Here is a 17,370-nt window from a genome sequence, read left to right on the forward strand (position 1 = left end):
TTCTTCCTATTAGATATGTGTGTTTTGTGTCGTTTGTTTTTAACACAAAGCTCTTTTTCAGATCTTCTTCTGGTTCATCCTGAGGTTTTGTTTGTTTTTGAAGAAACGAGAAAGAAAAACCAGGCTGCTCAGACCACCAGACTGCAGAGGGAGTCCTAAACTCCCGGCAAGCCAGGGGTCATCTTCCTAATCCCGTCCACAGTCACCACACCTGCACTGGCTGCTGGGATTGTCACCAACACCAGAGGTATTAAGTCAACTCACAGTCTAAAGCCCCATGAAACAATTTCAACATTTTCTTAAATGTTTGCATGCACTGTTATTTGGTGGCTAATCTGTTTCTTTGAATTAGATATCCCCACAGTAGTGCATATAAACAACCAGTTTTTTTGTTCAATTAATTTCCAGAAGTTAGGGGACACAGTCAAGTAGGTGAATGCCAGTCACAAACACGATATTATGGTCATAAACAGACTGTTTGTAAAAGGCAATTTTCTTTTACAGGAAAAGCTTTTCTTTTTTTTTTTATTAAACACACACACACACACACACACACACACACGCAAACAGGCTAACTTTTACCACTTTATCCATGAATCAGAAATAAAGAACAAAACTCACCAGTTTGTTGCAGCAGCTTTGGAAGGAGGTAGGTCAGACAGGGTTGCAGGGAGCTGTTCTTCCAGCAGGCACAAAACGTTTTTCTTGTATTTTTTTTTAGCGTGTAGTATTGTGTAAATAAAACAACCAACACACAGCAGTCGGCCCGTGGCAGAAGAAACACTATTCCAGGTGTAGGCTGCAACGTGACCACCTTCATAACCCCACAGGTGAGACCAACCGCTCGCCTGACTAGGCCCGTGTCTGCAATTCCAGCAGATACCAAGAATCCTCAACAGGCAAACAGAGACAAATGGCTGTTTGATAATCAGAAGGTCAGAGCGCAAAAATCAGCTTCCCAATGTTGCTTGTACCAATGCAGTTACAAAGCAAGCTATGTGCTAATCAAAAGCAGAACCGGATTTGCCCAAGACCCAAAGAAGAAGCAGAGGGAGAAAAGTAGAAGAGTCAGCAAGGATAAAAGCACTAATTGTTGAACGAGTTCATCCCCGGAGGCCGAGTCAGTGCAGCCCAGTTGAGTCACCTGGGCAGCCCAGCGCAGTGTCCACTGTAGGGAACTCAGAAACAAGAGCATCTGGGGAAGGGGTTCACGGGCAGACTGAGAGGGAATCTTCAGGCTTTCAGAGGACTGGCTCACAAAGTAAAAGGGAAGACAGTTATCCAAAAGGAACATACCCCTCAAGTTTCAATGTTACTGAGTTAACAGACTGGTCAGGACAGTGAAGCGGCACCTTATCTCACATCTTCTGAGAATAACTGTTTTTCTTATTTAGCTCAGGCTGCAAAGCCCGCCTCTTGCCCCAGCCCCTCCCGCACCGCAAGACGCTTACTGGAAACAAGGACAAGGTGGAGTGTTCCGTTTTGCAGCCTTCCCCTCTGAAGCAGCTACGCATCCCTTTCCCCTCCTTCCTACAAGGCGAGCCACAGAGTTGTCAAGTGCTTGCTTACTGAGTCATTAATTCAAGTCCTCAGTCCCGACTTGACCTTGTTTTTGTGACAAAGCAGAGATCAGTGTCAACTAGTTCCAATCTTGCGCCAGAACATCTTAGGGGATGACTACTGGACAGTATGCATTTCGAGAAAAACGGTGCCTGTCCCTGAGGGTGGCAGTGACCACATCTGATGTCTGAGCATGTGGAGAAGGCCCAACAGGGCTGCACATACCAACAACCAGGTGCTGGGGGACGAATCAACTGCTTTTAGAACTGAACTGTCTAAAATATCAGGGAGACTGTGAATTAAAAATGCGGTCAAGTAAAAATTGTTAATGGATTTTTATAGCTATTTCTATGGGAAAATTATCATTCTGGATGACAGGGAAGTATGAAGTTTCCATAATACTATGGTAGTAAATTACTTTCCCTGTAAAAGGAAAATTAAATTCAGTTAGTTGTAAGTAATCACTCAATAGATCATCTATCAACCTGGAACGTGCATTGCTTGATTTCTAAAATGAAAGAAAAATACACAGTTACTAAAAATAAGACCACTGAGCAAAGCATTTTTTAAAGTAATAAAAAAATACATTGCTACTAAATAAATTCAACAAATAAGTTTGTTAATACTTTATTAGTATTTTCTAATGAATGGACAGAACATAACACAAACCAAATAAAATTTTTACTCTTCTTTTTAGTTCAATAAAAATAACTGACATTCTGATTGTTGTTTCCTCCTCATTAAAGAAGGGAAGTACTGACAGAATAGTTAGGCACACAGTCGACACTTACTGTACAATGATATGCACAAGTTATCTTTTAACAATTGTAATCCTAAAATGTGCTCTTTATATTTTCCCTTGTAATACAGGAGCCATGCTCCTATAAGCAAAATTTACTAATAACAAAAGAATTTTACAAGGAGTGACAAAAAAAGACTTTTAAAACAAGTCCTTAAATAAAAGGATGCAGCAACAACGGAATGTAAGTTGTTGGGTTAAGAAGACAGTTTAAACTATATAGATCTCAAAACATTAAAAATTCATTTATTTTACAATTACTCAAAATACACATGCAGTAAATGAAAATATTGCACAAAATTAAAATTTTAGACTGTGAAATTTATATTGTTCTTCATTTTTTAAAAAATTGGTACACTTTCTGGTAGCACTTAACTGTTTGATTTTTTTTCCCCAAACACCAGCAGCACAAACTTAAAATGAGCAAACTAAAATAGTCAAAGTTTTTGTTTCTTTTTTCTTAAAATAAAAAATTAAGGCTAGCCAAGTGCATCACTGGTCAATGGCACAATTGTTTTCAGCAACTATTCAGAACACCGTAATTACAAGAAATGCCCATCTAAAGTGCTATATTTAAATCATACAATCAAATGTTTTAGGTGAATGAACTATTACAAATTAGTAGTGATGGTTTCTAATTAGTCTGTTACCTGAAAAATCAGAAAACCCAAAGAATGATTAATTTAGAAGGTTTTTGCCTAAAGGCACAACTGACTTTAAAAACACATTCAAAAATCAAATATCAGAAGACATAAAGCCTCTTCATGTATATTCATATATGCCATAAATGCATTAAATGTAATAACTTTATTAAACATAGTACACTGTACTTGACTTATGGATTAAATATTTTACACACAGCTTGACCAAGTCATTCAAAAGGTATCTCTAATTTCAGCATGACCATGGCTCTCTCTGATGTAAAACCCTGATGTGCAGAGAAGATGCACAACTGTTTACATAGACTACCATTTGACATTTCTGTTCCTGAAATATAAAACTCTTTCAAACAAAAATTATTTTAAAAACCCACTTACTCAAACATTTTTGGTATGACGCAGATATCTTGCAGGGCCATTATGAAAATTTGCAATCTTACATGACATTTCTTTCCCTGGTTGATGGCCACCGTTCCTCACATTATCTGGAAATGTTTTTTTCACATGTACACACTAGACTCTTACACAAATTCTTCTGTTTACCTTTGTGTCAAAAATATACTTGAACTGGGCAGGGGTATATCTGAAAACCATTGCACTCAGGGCCATGCTGATGCTTTCTACAGGCATGTTTCACACGGCCTTACTTGTAAAGCCTGGGGCTTGGGGTGGGACCAGGGCAGGGAGACACAATGAGAAGAAGTATTATTTCTTCCACCAGAGTCAATAAGGAGCTTTTCTCTGTTGCAAAATGCAATGAAAGTGATTTCATTTACAGAGTTCCGAAGACATGCAACACACGCTGAATCTATGCATACTACAGTATGCACACCGGCACTAATAAATAGGATTATTATTATAAAGCTTTAAAGGAAGGCTTTATTCTGTTATTAGGTTTCACTCTTTAAGTAGGACCTCAGTAAAAACAAGACAATAATATCTTGTTCCAATCTTAAAGCTCCCAAATAACTGGGATACCAATTCTTTGTCCCTTTATCTTAAGCACCCGGACGTTCTCGTAATACCAGGGTCTTGGCTCAGTGGTCTGATAAGTAGCTTCACTACTTTAAGGTTTTAGTGTTAAATATTTTTAAAACAAAAGACGGTGACACACCTGAACCTTCTGTAGTCAGTGGAAGTATTTAAAACGATGCAGACACCCTGCATACAAGGAATATAAAGACTTCCAAGGTGGACACATGGAGAATGAGAAAATTATAGGAAATGCAGCGGCTCCAAAACTGGAAAAGGTATTTTGTTGTTGTTGATACAAAATTATTTTAGGGACTTAAAAGTGTACACTGAAGGGTTTTGCCAACTTGCTTTATTTAGTAGAATTTTACATTATGCAAAATATAAATAAAAGCATATTTTAAAAAATATCATAGTTCTGTTTTCATTATTTATTTTCATATATGTACACTATAATAGAATTAGGAATTTGTATGTTTACATATGACTAAGAAGCTCACTTAATCCTTTGATTTGCTATTTTTGCAATCACCTAAAGTATGTCTAGATCACACAATTTAAAATTATCACATGGTAACTTTCAGTAGAGTACTGTTTTCTTTTAAATTTTCCTATTTTTAGAAGGATGGAATTTGGCAGTTCTTTCAACAAATTATATTCTCCTACTGTATAAATAGTAATCTCTTAAAGGTAAAGAAAATTGCAAGAATTCTAACACCGAAATGAGGGCCACCATATGCTTCTTTTTGCACACAGAATGCCAAAAGAAAACGTAGAATGAGTACAAGAGCAAAACAGAGCTCTCAAAGCACATAAGAATCAATTAAAACTTGTTTTATACCAATGAACAAATTCATTGTTTTTGATTGGTTATATTTTATACTAGGTTTTATTTATGTCACAAAACTATAATTTGGGTATAAGGTTAAATTCATACTTTACGGGCATTCTATCATTTTCCCCAGACCGAAAATAGATGTTTCAAAGATAATTCACCTGGCTAAATCCACTATATATCAAAATCCTGACAGAGACCTATAAAATCATTATGCAAAACAAATCCCTCCAAATCATACATTGCACACTCTCCCACTGTTAAACAAATTAGTCAACTGATCTGTGAACCGTTGTTTTGTGCTTTCCTTAGCTCTCCTAGATACACTCTGGCACTTTGTCATTGCTAGAGAATGCTGATTAGTTTAAAACAAAAGAGACCAATGACATTCCTGCTTGAGATGGGGGTGGTATTCTTTCCATGTTGCAAAAATCTGCACCAAATCACTTGAGACGGCAGCTCTCTTGGTGGGGACTGGACTGCAGACGGGGACAGGACGAGAGAGCCACGGCCCTGTGGGTGTGTTAATGATCTATCTGAGACACTAAGAGACTGGAGCAGACACAACAGTACGTGAGTGAAGCCCCAGATCTGTCCACACCATTAGTTCTGGACAAAATGAACACCAGCTTCATAGACTGGAGTGTCACCTTTTCTGTAAAGAAGGCGCTTGAGTTGTTTGAAGTTTCTGTTTATATTTCTGCATCTGCTTTGACCGTGAATGCAGTTTGTTGAAAAGTTCACGGAATTTATACTGTGGAAATAAAGTTTCCAAAAAGCCTTCCAAGAAGACGTAAACCATTCTCCTGTTTAACTGGTTGTGCTGAAACATTTCAAAAACACGAAGAATGCCCTTCCGTGTTGTCTCAGCCCCAATAATGTGCTTCAGTTCATCTAAATGGGGGGGGGGGAGATAAACACAATTCATTACTCCAATAAAGGACACACAGGGCCTACACGATGCTCTAAGTTAAATCAAGCCTGTCAAGTACACAGCGGAGTCAAGATAAAGAGCAGGTACAGTTAAGCATGTCAGCTATGTAATGGACTGAGACTCCCATGGACACGTGGGCGCGCACATCCGTGCGCTATGCAGCAGGGACCGGGAGAGAAGGCGGCGCGTGAGAAAGAAGTAGGAGCCCCAAATTAGAATGACAATCCTGTCCCTTAAGGCCTATGACACTGAGCTACTCTGAGTTTGTTTCTTCACCTGTAAAATGGGGACTGATAATAACCACTATCCTTATAACTGTAAGGATTTATAAGGCTTTAATGCAATAATGTGAAAAGTGATCTGTAAACTCAGAAACATACAAATACTCTTAATTTGTGGAATGCACAGTGAGAAATATGCTATAAGAAAAAGATGTGTGAAAGCTGATCTATGATCTCAAAAAACTGTCCACAGTAACAGCAGCTCTAAAATCCTGAGTGTAAAATGCAGATGGGGTTCCACGAGAACCCCAGGAAAGGTGCCCCTGACGTAGGGAGGAGGCAGCCCGCTGCCTGGGCAGGACTCTGACAGGCAGACACATGAGCACTGACGGACACAACAAAGGAGGTTCAAGAGACGGGTGGTCAGTCTGGCGAATTTTAGGTTCCCGTTGAAAGCATGGGGGAAGAATGAAAACCTGTCGTGCTGTGCCTGTCAGGTGAGCAGGGCTGGCGCTGCTCACAGGCAGCATGAAGTCACTGGGGAACCACACGTGTGGTTGTTCTTAGTTATTCATAACCAGGACCCCAAACGTAGAAAATATTACTTTAGTGCTGCCAAAAGAGACAGGTAACTTCCAACAGGCGTGTTTCTAACGAGGAGTACACATAATCTAAAGCAAATAGTGTGTGAATTTACTAGAAAACAGTGAGGGATTATGTACATGTACTTCTAGATCTACCTTCACGTCAGGCCTTCACAGTGTCACCTTCTCAGGGAGGCATTCCCGGGTCATCCATCTCTCTCCGCAGCTCACCTTCCCGTGCTGTTTGCCGCCTCAGCACTGACCGCTGCCTGACATACTGTGCTTTACTTATTTTGTCTGTTTTCTGTGTCTGTGTCCCCTACTACACTGTAAGCTCCAGAAAGGCAAAGAAGAGTGCAAAGAACAGTGTCTGGCACATGAGACACTCTCAAAAATATTTACTGAATACGTAAATGTTTTTAGGTTTCTTCCAGCTGCATAACTGAGTCTATAGCATGATCTAGTTTATTCTCATAGTTTATTATATAACATCCAAAGTTATTGTTTATTTTTCTGAAATGATGCTGCTATAATTAGCTTTTTATCTCAGAATGCAACAGTATAGTCTATAGGGTAGAATTAATAGTCATGTAGCAAATTTCCATATTCACTGACAGAGGGAAAAGTTGATTAAATGCTATGATGAAAATATAGTTTTAGGCCCTGGACAGTTGGCTCAGTGGTAGAGCGTTGGCCTGGTGTGTGGAAGTCCTGGGTTCAATTCCCAGTCAGGGCACATAGAAGTGACCATCTGCTTCTCTACCCCTTCCCTTCCCCCTTCTCTTTATCTTCTCCTCCAGCAGCCATGGCTCAAATGGTTCAAGCAAGTTGGCCCCGGGGTCTGAGGATGGCTCCATGGCCTCACCTCAGGTACTAAAATAAAATAGCTCAATTGCTCAGCAACCAGAACAGAGACCCCAGATGGGCAGAGCAGCACTTGGTAGGGGGCTTGCCAGGTGGATCCCGGTCAAGGTGCATGTGGGAGTCTGTCTGTCTCCCCGTTTCTCATTTAAAAAAAATAGTTTTAAATTATAGGAAAAGAAATAGGTATTATATGATTATAAAGCTGCCTTCTTTAGAGGTTCAAATAGTTTTAATATGATATTAAAGAAATTAACAAACATATCTTTTAAATTCTCTACATCCATATTCTGATCTTTCAAAGATATTCACAATGAAAGAAGGGAGCAGATAACCACCCAGCCACACAAAACTGCCTGTCACATCATACAGTCTCTCTTACTGAGAGAAGACAAAAGGGACAAAGTGAATTTAGCAGTATTCTGGAGAAGTAACTCAAACTAAACTGAGAATGACACAATGTGTATTTTCCTTGGGATCAATCAGTTGTTCCTACGTAAAGAGATTCTTTGAAGAAATTGGTTTGTTCTTTTAAGTAGAACAAATATTCTTCCTGAAAACCTGGAACTTCAGACTCCTTATTAGCCCTGTCATCTGTTACATATTTTATTTATCATCAACTTATTCTCAAAATGTTTCAAGGCAGAAAACTGAAGTGGTTAAAAGCACCACTCTTTTTCAAGTGATCGAAAGCAGTGGCTGAGTCAGAATCCCAACACTGGCTTACTAGCTCCAGACAGTGGGTGGCTGACTTCCCCCTTGAGTGTCTGTTCCCTCACATACAAAGCTGCAGCATTAACCGTGCCGAGCTTCATAAGTGTCATGAGGATTAGTCAAGAAAACAGGAGAAATGGCTAGAACAGTACCTACTATATAGTAAGCAATCAAATGGTAGTTATACAAACTAACATGCTCAATGCCAAAAATCAGAACTACAAATGAATGCGACTTTTACCAAACATGTTCACTCACCTGGCATAATTGAAAGTAATTTAGTTTTTCCTGCAACTCTTGTTCTCATTCGGGTTCCTTTATCTCTGCATGGAACAGTCTCCGCTAAAATGCCATTTGGCCAAAAGGCATCTCTATTTGAAAAGATTAAATAAATTTTGTAACCACTTTTTGTTTTCCAATGATACAAGTTGGAAAAATTATTCTAATTTTCTATAGAAAACACAAATGTAAACAGAAAGAGGAAATATTTCTGAAATCTTATATAGGTATGACATTCAACAAATAGTAATTAAGTCCAAGGTTCAATTTTAGGTGTAAAAAGACATACACAAAAAAAGATAACATAAATTCTACTCTGAAATAACTTATATACACTAACAAATGATAAGGATAGCAAAATGGAATCTATAAATGACTGTATCACAGCCATTTAATCTCAAAGGCCTCTCATCTCGTTGAGATTGAACATCTCAGCTAAACACCACTCCACCATCCCCTGAACCTGGGGAATCTGCAGTCCGTTTCCCGCGGCTCCCTTCTAACTAAGCTAACAGAAAGCAAACTGCACCCACCCCGAGCTGCACTGACTGCAGTGTTCCTTCACACAGACACAGCCATTCTGCTTCACTTGCCCAGCACGCCTCATTCCTGTGCCTGACTGATGAGGCCAAAAGCAGGAATTTCAGCACAATGACTAGCTTCCACCTGGGAATCTGGTCTGAGGGAAAGAGAATCTCGGAGCAGTCCATCTTAACTGTCTGAACACATGAGAAACACCTGGGAGCTGTAAAAGCTGTAATGCACAGGCCCTCCGCTGGGTTGATTAAGTCAGACTGTCTGGAGGTGGGCCCGCGCACCTGTGCCTTTTAAAGCCGTCCACGTGGTTTCAACGCGCAGCCATGTGGGGAACCACTGCCCTGAGGAACCTCCTTCACCTACGCGGAACAGAACCACCACACCAGGGCAGGCGGCCCAGCGGCCCCAAACAGTCTGGCGTCGTGAGGAAAATGTAGCTTCAGATTAGAGAAACCTGGTTTCCTATTTCAGGCACACGAACCTCTGGGCAAGCAGCTTAAAACATGTCTAATCCTAAATTTCCTCATAACAAAATGGAGACAAAACCCCTATCTCGTGAAACCTGATCTAATCAGAAAGTGCACATACAGTAGTTGGCTCAGACCGAGCACACAGCGCTCAGTACTGATAGCTCTCCTCTTGCTTCTGTTAGTTTGAAATACATGATGCCAGGAATATCCCTGCCTTTCTTATCTTCCCTTCTATACAGAGCTCTGGTCTCTGCCATGCTGTGCTCTCCTGGAGGGGCGACACCGCCGAGGCCCTGGTGCCGGCCCAGACGAGGGCTCGGAGTATCTCTGTAGCAGGAGCACGTAACGGAGCCTCACTGCTCTCCAGCTGCCTTCTTCAGAGGTCCAAATAGTTTAAAAATTAGACTATGGCCAGAGACAGACATATTTTTTTAAAGTTTTTCATTTAAAATTAAGGTTAGCAAATACAAATGAGAAACATTAATCCCCAACACTGGGGTCTGATATAGGGCTATGCCTTAGCTACACTAATGTTTCAGTTATTTCAATGCCACTGCTGTGACAAAATGTAGCACAATACTTTCAGAATTTTCCTTTACATGCTTTTTCTATTCTGGGTTTAAAGAAAACAGAGATGAATGGGCCCATGTATAAAATGTTTATTATAATTCTTAGAAGTCTTTTTGCTCATCAGTGATCACTAAAACCAACTTTATGGCCAGGAAAAAAAGAAAAGCAATCAAAGTTAATTAGCAACAACAATGCCAAACTCTGTGCCACCTGAAAGAAGTGACTGGGTTGGGTCTTAGATATACCTGAAACGCTTCACTAAGTCCGCTACTTGCTCGGGTGAGGTCATCCAATCAACATGGTCAACTATTTTTCTGAAAGTAAAATAAATAAGGTCAAAATTTTAGAAGTTGAGTAAAATAAACACCACTTTCATGGAATAAGCGACCTAATTTATATGTAAATTATCTGAGAGAAACGAACTACTTAGTGGTCTGAAAACGCCCAGTGAAGGAAATTCTCCTATAAAGGTTGAACAATCTACTTCCAGAACTAAAAGTTTAAAAGCTGAGTAAGACCAGCTCTAAGTGGGGGAAAATGTGGTACCTATTAATAGTATCACCGTATGTGGCTCTAATAAGCTGCTGAAGTAGGTTTTTGATATTTCTTCGCAACCACTGATTTCTCTCTTTTAAGTCGAATACTTCATCCATGAGAAGCAGCATTACCCTAAGTGGAATGTTGTCATCCACCTGAGGAAATATGAGAAGAAATACGCATACACTTATGTGAGGGACCGATCTACCATAAACGGATACTTTTACAAAACTATTGCTACTACTTCACAGGTCAGAGAAAAAGTTATACTGTAGCTTTCAAAACCTGACATTGCATTCTAATTTAGAAAAGACATTTTCAACAGTCATTTTCATAGAATGTAGAACTTTAAAGCCCTATAAACGATGAGTCCATTCCACGACACGATGAAAAGAAAAGTCTCTAAGTGGATTGTGGGAAAGATGATTTGGCTCCTCTTCTTTTAGCAGACTTTGATAAGGCAAATACTAGTCCCTTTGCCTACTTCCTGGGCATCTTTTTCAAAAGAACAAAACATTCTCAACATTTCTCCTTATCTAATACAACAAAACATAATCCACACAGAACAATGTGTTTTGCTTGGTTAGTGAATTGTATGTATTCAGGTATTTTCAGGGAAAAGAAATGAATAAAATCTAGTACACAACTAAGTTGATATTACATAAGATATATTTCACTAAGCTACTACAGTTTTAACATTTAACAAGTAAAAATCTGAACACTTTTATAATGGGGATATTTGATTAACGATGTAGAAAGTAGAGGAAGACAACTAGAAGGCTTTGATGTGAAAATACATATGTAAAGCCGAAACAGGTGCAGATTGAGAACTGCGACAAAGCAGCACGTGTCAGTAAGTTTATAAATCTTTCCTCACTAAGAGGCTCTTTCCAATGACCTCTTCACCAGTGTTGTAGTATAAATATCGAGAACACAGCATGTTATACATTTGCCACTGTCATGCTGTGAACATAGAGCATCTTTCCTCTCACATGCTGACAGTACAGAGCTTAAGCAAGGGGAAGGGGTCCACTGTGGGAAGAGGGGTAAGGAGGGAGACATTTCCTTACTGAGGCAAAATACATGCTGTTCTATATATATTCCAATCCAGTATATTCTAGTTTGGTACCCCATGACAATTCTAATAAAAGGTTAAACTATAAAAACCCTTTAAAAAAGGGATGATGTTATAGATATTATACCAGCACAACTCGTAATTAAACATTCTGAAATATTCTTGAAAAACAAATAAAAATATATTTTTAAAGACAGTTTATCATACAGAAATGTAATAAAACTTAAGGGAGACAAGTATAACGTTAAAATAAATCTGCCTAATAGAACAGAATATAGAGCCCAGACTCAAACATACACAAAAATCGGATTTGTGTCAAAGGAGAAACACAGTAAAACTCGGGAAAAGACGGCTTTCTTAGTAAATGGTGCTTGGGTCAACTGGACCCCTACACCTCATTCCATATACAAAAATCAATCCTAGATGTATCCCAAATCTAAATTGTAGCATGGTAAAACAAACAAAAAATTAAAGAAAATCCCACATATCTGTGACCCTGCAATAGGCACAGATTGGAGGTACATGAACAAAAGCACACAGAAGCTATCTGCACGGCACCAACACTCACATCTGACACAGAACCAATATTCAGGTTATAAAAAGCACACTTGCTAATCAATGACAAACACAGCCAAGCCAACAGAGAAACGGGGGAAAGCACTTGACACAGAAGATGACACCCAAATGGCCAATGAACATATGAAAAGGGGTTCCACATCTCACACAATCATCAGAGAAATGAAAATCCACACGAGAGAGGAAAACCAGAGTGGCTACAGTTGGAAACACAGCACTGGCAGGCCACGGGCCACTGGAGTCTTATGCATGGCTGGTGGCTGCGCAGGAGAATACACACTTCTGAAAACCACTGGGCAGTATCTGGTAAAACGGTACTTTTGCATACCCTCCGACCAAGCCATTCCACTCCCAGGTAAGACTCAACAGGAACACATTTGTTTTTTAAATCAAAAGCCATGTACTAGAATGTTCCTAAGAGTACTATTCATAACACAACAAATAACTTGTACTCTATTTACAAAATGGACCACTGGAAGGAAGGCCACGAGAATGAAAAACTATTATCACACAAAACAACATAAACGAGTATCACAATGTTGAGCAGAAAAAGCCAGACTTAAAGGAGTACATACCTTACAGTTTCATTTATATAAAGTATAAAGGCAGGATAGAAGTCAGGATAGTGTTACCCTTGGTAGGGGAAGAGGACAGTGACAGGGAAAGAGCATTAGGGGCTTTCTGGGGTACGGACAACAATCTGTTTCTTGCTTAGAGTGCTGATTACAGGGGCATGTTCAGTTTGTAAGAATTCATGAAACTTAACACTTACAATATATGCACATTAATGATATACATTACTATACTTCATTAAAAAGTTAAAAAATTCTGTTAACTATAATTTGAATTACAATTGACTACCACCCAAAATAAAATTAACTCACAGTATCATCAAGTTGAGCTGAGACTCGACAATGTTCAGGATCTGAATCAGCCTTTGGAATTAAAGGAGGCATCTAACATTAAAACAACACAGTAAACATGCAGACAGGGAAAGAACAAAATATAATAATCAACCAAAATAATTATCAAACATAATAAAATATTGATATTTGGGACAATATATAAACAAAGTCAATATATATATTTAAAACTATTAAAAATCTAAAATTAGAAAACAAATATAAAAGGGTGATTATTTCATTACTAAAATATTTTTTCCTCTAAAAAAAAGCTTAACTTTTTAGTTGGAAGGGGAGATTACTTAATCCAACTCCTGTACCTTTTAGAAGAATTTAAAGCTCAGAAAGGGTAAATGATTTGAAGACCAAAAGTCAGTAAGACAGCCAGGAAACAGAACGCCAATCTTCTATCTTTACCACAGACAACTTGGTAGTGTGTTAACAGTGTGAAAGAACTAATTCACTGATTATTGGATAATGTAAATTAGGGGGAGAAGGACAGAAAAACCAGTGTCAGCTAATAATTATTTATCAGCACAGGAAGAACATCCAGATCACTTATTATAACCCCTTCATGTTACTGGTGAGGAAAGGAAGCTGAAAACTTGAAGTGCCGTTTGTATGTAGTCATACGGGTGATTCTCAGCAGAAGAGGTGCTGAAACACCTCCTTTCAGAGATAGTGTACTTCCCAGGAGTAGAAATAAAGATGAAGTAGCAAAGAAAGGCTGAGAATTAATAGAAAAGTATGACTTACATACACTATTTTAGGAGTTGTCTCTTACAGTAAAAAAAAAAATCCGTTTCTATGTATTTCCTCTTCATTCAAACTGATCTAACAAATAGAAAACTCTAAGAGCTATATGTCTTCTTTGCCTTGAATGTAACCTTAAACAACTAGGTCCAAATTATGGAAGAGGCAAATTATGAGGCAGCAAGCTACTTGGTCCACTAGCTGTGTCTGCTAATGAAGGAAACAGACTGCTAGGACACTCTGCTACCCACACACAGGTGCAGACTCGCAATGTGACCCCAAAGACTGATGATGGTGAAGGACATTTCCTCCCTTGGATCATGTAAATCAGGAGAAATCAGACTTTGTTTCCTGATGAATATTAGTATAACTAATTTGCACAATAGGATTTACTTGTTTTATTACAAAATTTAATACTGTTACAGGATAAAAATGGTATAATGGAATAAAACAGTACAAAGAATGTTAACTTTTACCAATTTTAAGTATTTGTTTTAAACATTTTCAAATTCTACCATAGCAGAGACTAAACAAGTGACTAGATTTTATAGTATCCGTTTCTGAAAATAATATATTCTTTAGATTTTTCTTATTATTAGTCTTTATGAGACTAGGTGCTAGCGCTTTAGACTTCTGAAAGAAATAGGTAAATCTAAGCAGGAGCTCAATAAATCTTAGTTGACTTAAAAATAGTTTTGCTTTACACATTATTGAAAATATCTTACCTTGAAAAATGATTGCTTTATATCTTGACCTAATCTTTCTGACATTCTGCCCATGTTGTCTGACATTTTGGTCATTCCCTCTGCCAAGCTATCAGGAAGGGATTTCACTGCATTTGAAACGTTCCTCATAGAATTTCGAAGCGGATTTACAAAAGTGTCCATCTAAAGGGTAAGAGATATTATACTGTGATGTTACTGTATCCGATTTGTTATTCAATTGAGAAGCCTGGGAAAACACACAGTGTAACATATGAAAGGTGTCATAATTTTTGAGTCTATAATAGCTTATTTCATTTTAAAAGTATGTAACTGTTCTCCTTCAACAGTGTCTTAAAAATGTATTTTCACATACAAATATATGACAAAAAAATGTGAGTGAGAAGGTGATTGCTAGAAAATAAATATAAGCTTTGGCTGACTTTTTATTTTTAAAGTTTTGAAAAAAAAATACAGTTTTTCAAAACAGAAACTGAGGCAAGTGGAATAAACTACAACATCCTTTTGCCACAATTCAAGGCAACAATGTCAGAGATATTTTGAAGAGATACTGAAAAGTAAGGAGGCCCATAAAATAAACAGAAAGTTGAAATAACTAACAAGTGACTTTAAAATTAATTTTTTAAATTAATTTTTAGGCTATATACATTCTCAATTAGAGTCTGTGCAGGGAATTTGAAATCCATTATGAAGAAGAAAAAGAAATTGCAAACCAAACATGTAAACCGCATTGTAGTAAGGGAGAAAAGAAAAACTATAAAAGAAAACATGACCAGAGATGTAAAATGCAATGATATACACAGGATTCGGAAGTATTAAAATAGGCATCTGACTCTATAATGTGAGGACATTTCAATTAGGAAAAGGAGACACAACTAAAGAAGCTGAATATGGAAAATATGGGAATTTCTGAGATAAAAAAAGAAAAAAGGGGAGAGAGCACACAGCACCACTCATACAAAACTACACAAATATTTTCCCGAAACTGTTACGTACCACAGAAACAAATTATGTCCCATACAAAAAGAAAAAACAAATAGTAAAAAAACTGAACCCCAGTGTTTAAGGATCATAGCACACTGTTAATACATAATATATACCAAGAAGACAAAACTCTTTCACTCTTATGTGTTTCATAGTTTCCATCAAGAAAAGCACTGAAAAAGTAGGATAAGTAAAGAAAAAAACCAAAGCTGACTTTCAAGATAACTATAAAAGGGTTGGAGTTTTAGTTTACTCCCTGGCTGAAGCTGAGCCGACGGCGCTACAGACACTTGATAGAATAAGCAGCCTGCAGCGAGGGGACCTTGTCACAGTTCAACAATGCAGAGCAGAACCCAAGGACAGAAGTGAGGAGGAAGACGGGTTTGAGAAACACTGCCACTGGTGGACAGAGAGGTGGAAATAACAAGGGTAAAAAGATGAAGCTGACTCTTGTGTCCATGCGAGCTTGTGTGTGTGTAGTTTTAATTCTAATATACAGTAACTTTTGTTAACCAGGACAGTACTAAAATCAATCAGAACATTACAGTATTTCCAACACTGACATTGTTGAGTTGTTTTTTTTTTTTTTATTGTAATGACATTATAAATGAACTAAGTCATAAAAACAAGCCAAATTCTTGAGAGATAAACATGACATATACGACATTTAAAATGCACAGCTTGAGGGAAAATTGCCACCTCTCTACTAAGTTATAATGTTCACAGAGGAGGTAGAATTTCAGAAGCATAGAAGGCATGAATTTCATTTCAATCCATAACCTACACTAAAAACAATTTGAACAACCTCAAAAATACCTAGAATTGTACACTTCTTACTCTTCAGAAATGGACATTTAGAAGAAACATGGGTTCTACTGGTACAACCGCTGGTTAAATGAATACACTCTCAATGCTATCTAGACATGAGAATAAATTACCACAAACAATCTAAATCTGTATCATGAATTAGATAATAATTTTAAATAGCTGTTTGTACACCATCCCAGACCTATAGAATTATTATTATTATTTTTTTTGTATTTTTCTGAAGCTGGAAATGGGGAGGCAGTCAGACAGACTCCTGCATGCGCCCGACCGGGATCCACCTGGCACACCCACCAGGGGGCGATGCTCTGTTGCGACCAGAGCCACTCTAGTGCCTGAGGCAGAGGCAACGGAGCCATCCCCTGCGCCCAGGCCATCTTTGCTCCAATGGAGCCTTGGCTGCGGGAGGGGAAGAGAGAGACAGAGAGGAAGGAGAGGGGGAGGGGTGGAGAAACAGATGGGCACTTCTTCTGTGTGCCCTGGCCGGGAATCGAACCCGGGACTTCCGCATGCCAGGCCAACGCTCTACCACTGAGCCAACCGGCCAGGGCCTAGAATTATTTATTTTATTTTATTTTTATTTTTCTTTCTCCAATTTCTTAGGGTAAAGCATCTCTCTGTACTGGGATGGGGACTGGGGGGCCAGAGGAACAGAAAAACCACAGCGGATTCTCACGCCTAACCGTGAACGAAGAAAGTAGAATTTTGGAAGCATAAAAGTAGAGTCTACCACCATATGATAACATTTCTAAAAACAGAATTTGTCTTAAAAACAAGGGTTTAAAACAGAAAAAGAAAGAAACTTGCAAATGACCAAGCAGAGGAATAGACTACGGACTGCTGGCATAAGTATACAATTAGCCTGATTTAAAAAATGTCTCAGCATTAAATTACCACCTCAGTATTCTGCATTGACAGCAACACAAACAAAAGAATTTTAACTTAAATTTAGGTCCTATATCTTAAAATGCCTTCACACCATGATATAAAACTGGACAGAA

General features: G+C 38.3%; 1 protein-coding gene across 5 annotated transcripts in view; it reads right to left on the minus strand.

Moving 5' to 3' along the window:
- Positions 1–3,529: 3,529 nt before the first annotated feature.
- SNX13 (sorting nexin 13) overlaps positions 3,530–17,370 on the minus strand; it is a 115,606-nt gene continuing 101,765 nt past the window's right edge. For 4 of the 5 annotated variants that reach the window (XM_066238298.1, XM_066238300.1, XM_066238301.1 and 1 more), the window contains 6 exons: positions 14,564–14,725; positions 13,068–13,139; positions 10,542–10,687; positions 10,241–10,309; positions 8,398–8,510; positions 3,530–5,719 (listed from right to left, as the gene is read on the minus strand). In XM_066238298.1, coding sequence (XP_066094395.1) covers positions 5,472–5,719; positions 8,398–8,510; positions 10,241–10,309; positions 10,542–10,687; positions 13,068–13,139; positions 14,564–14,725 — 810 coding nt within the window. In that variant the 3' untranslated portion in view covers positions 3,530–5,471. The remainder of the gene's footprint in view (positions 5,720–8,397; positions 8,511–10,240; positions 10,310–10,541; positions 10,688–13,067; positions 13,140–14,563; positions 14,726–17,370) is intronic. The other variant, XM_066238299.1, reaches the window with a different exon arrangement.

This window comes from Saccopteryx bilineata, chromosome 7 (genome assembly GCF_036850765.1).
Source record: "Saccopteryx bilineata isolate mSacBil1 chromosome 7, mSacBil1_pri_phased_curated, whole genome shotgun sequence".
Classification (NCBI taxonomy): domain Eukaryota; kingdom Metazoa; phylum Chordata; class Mammalia; order Chiroptera; family Emballonuridae; genus Saccopteryx; species Saccopteryx bilineata.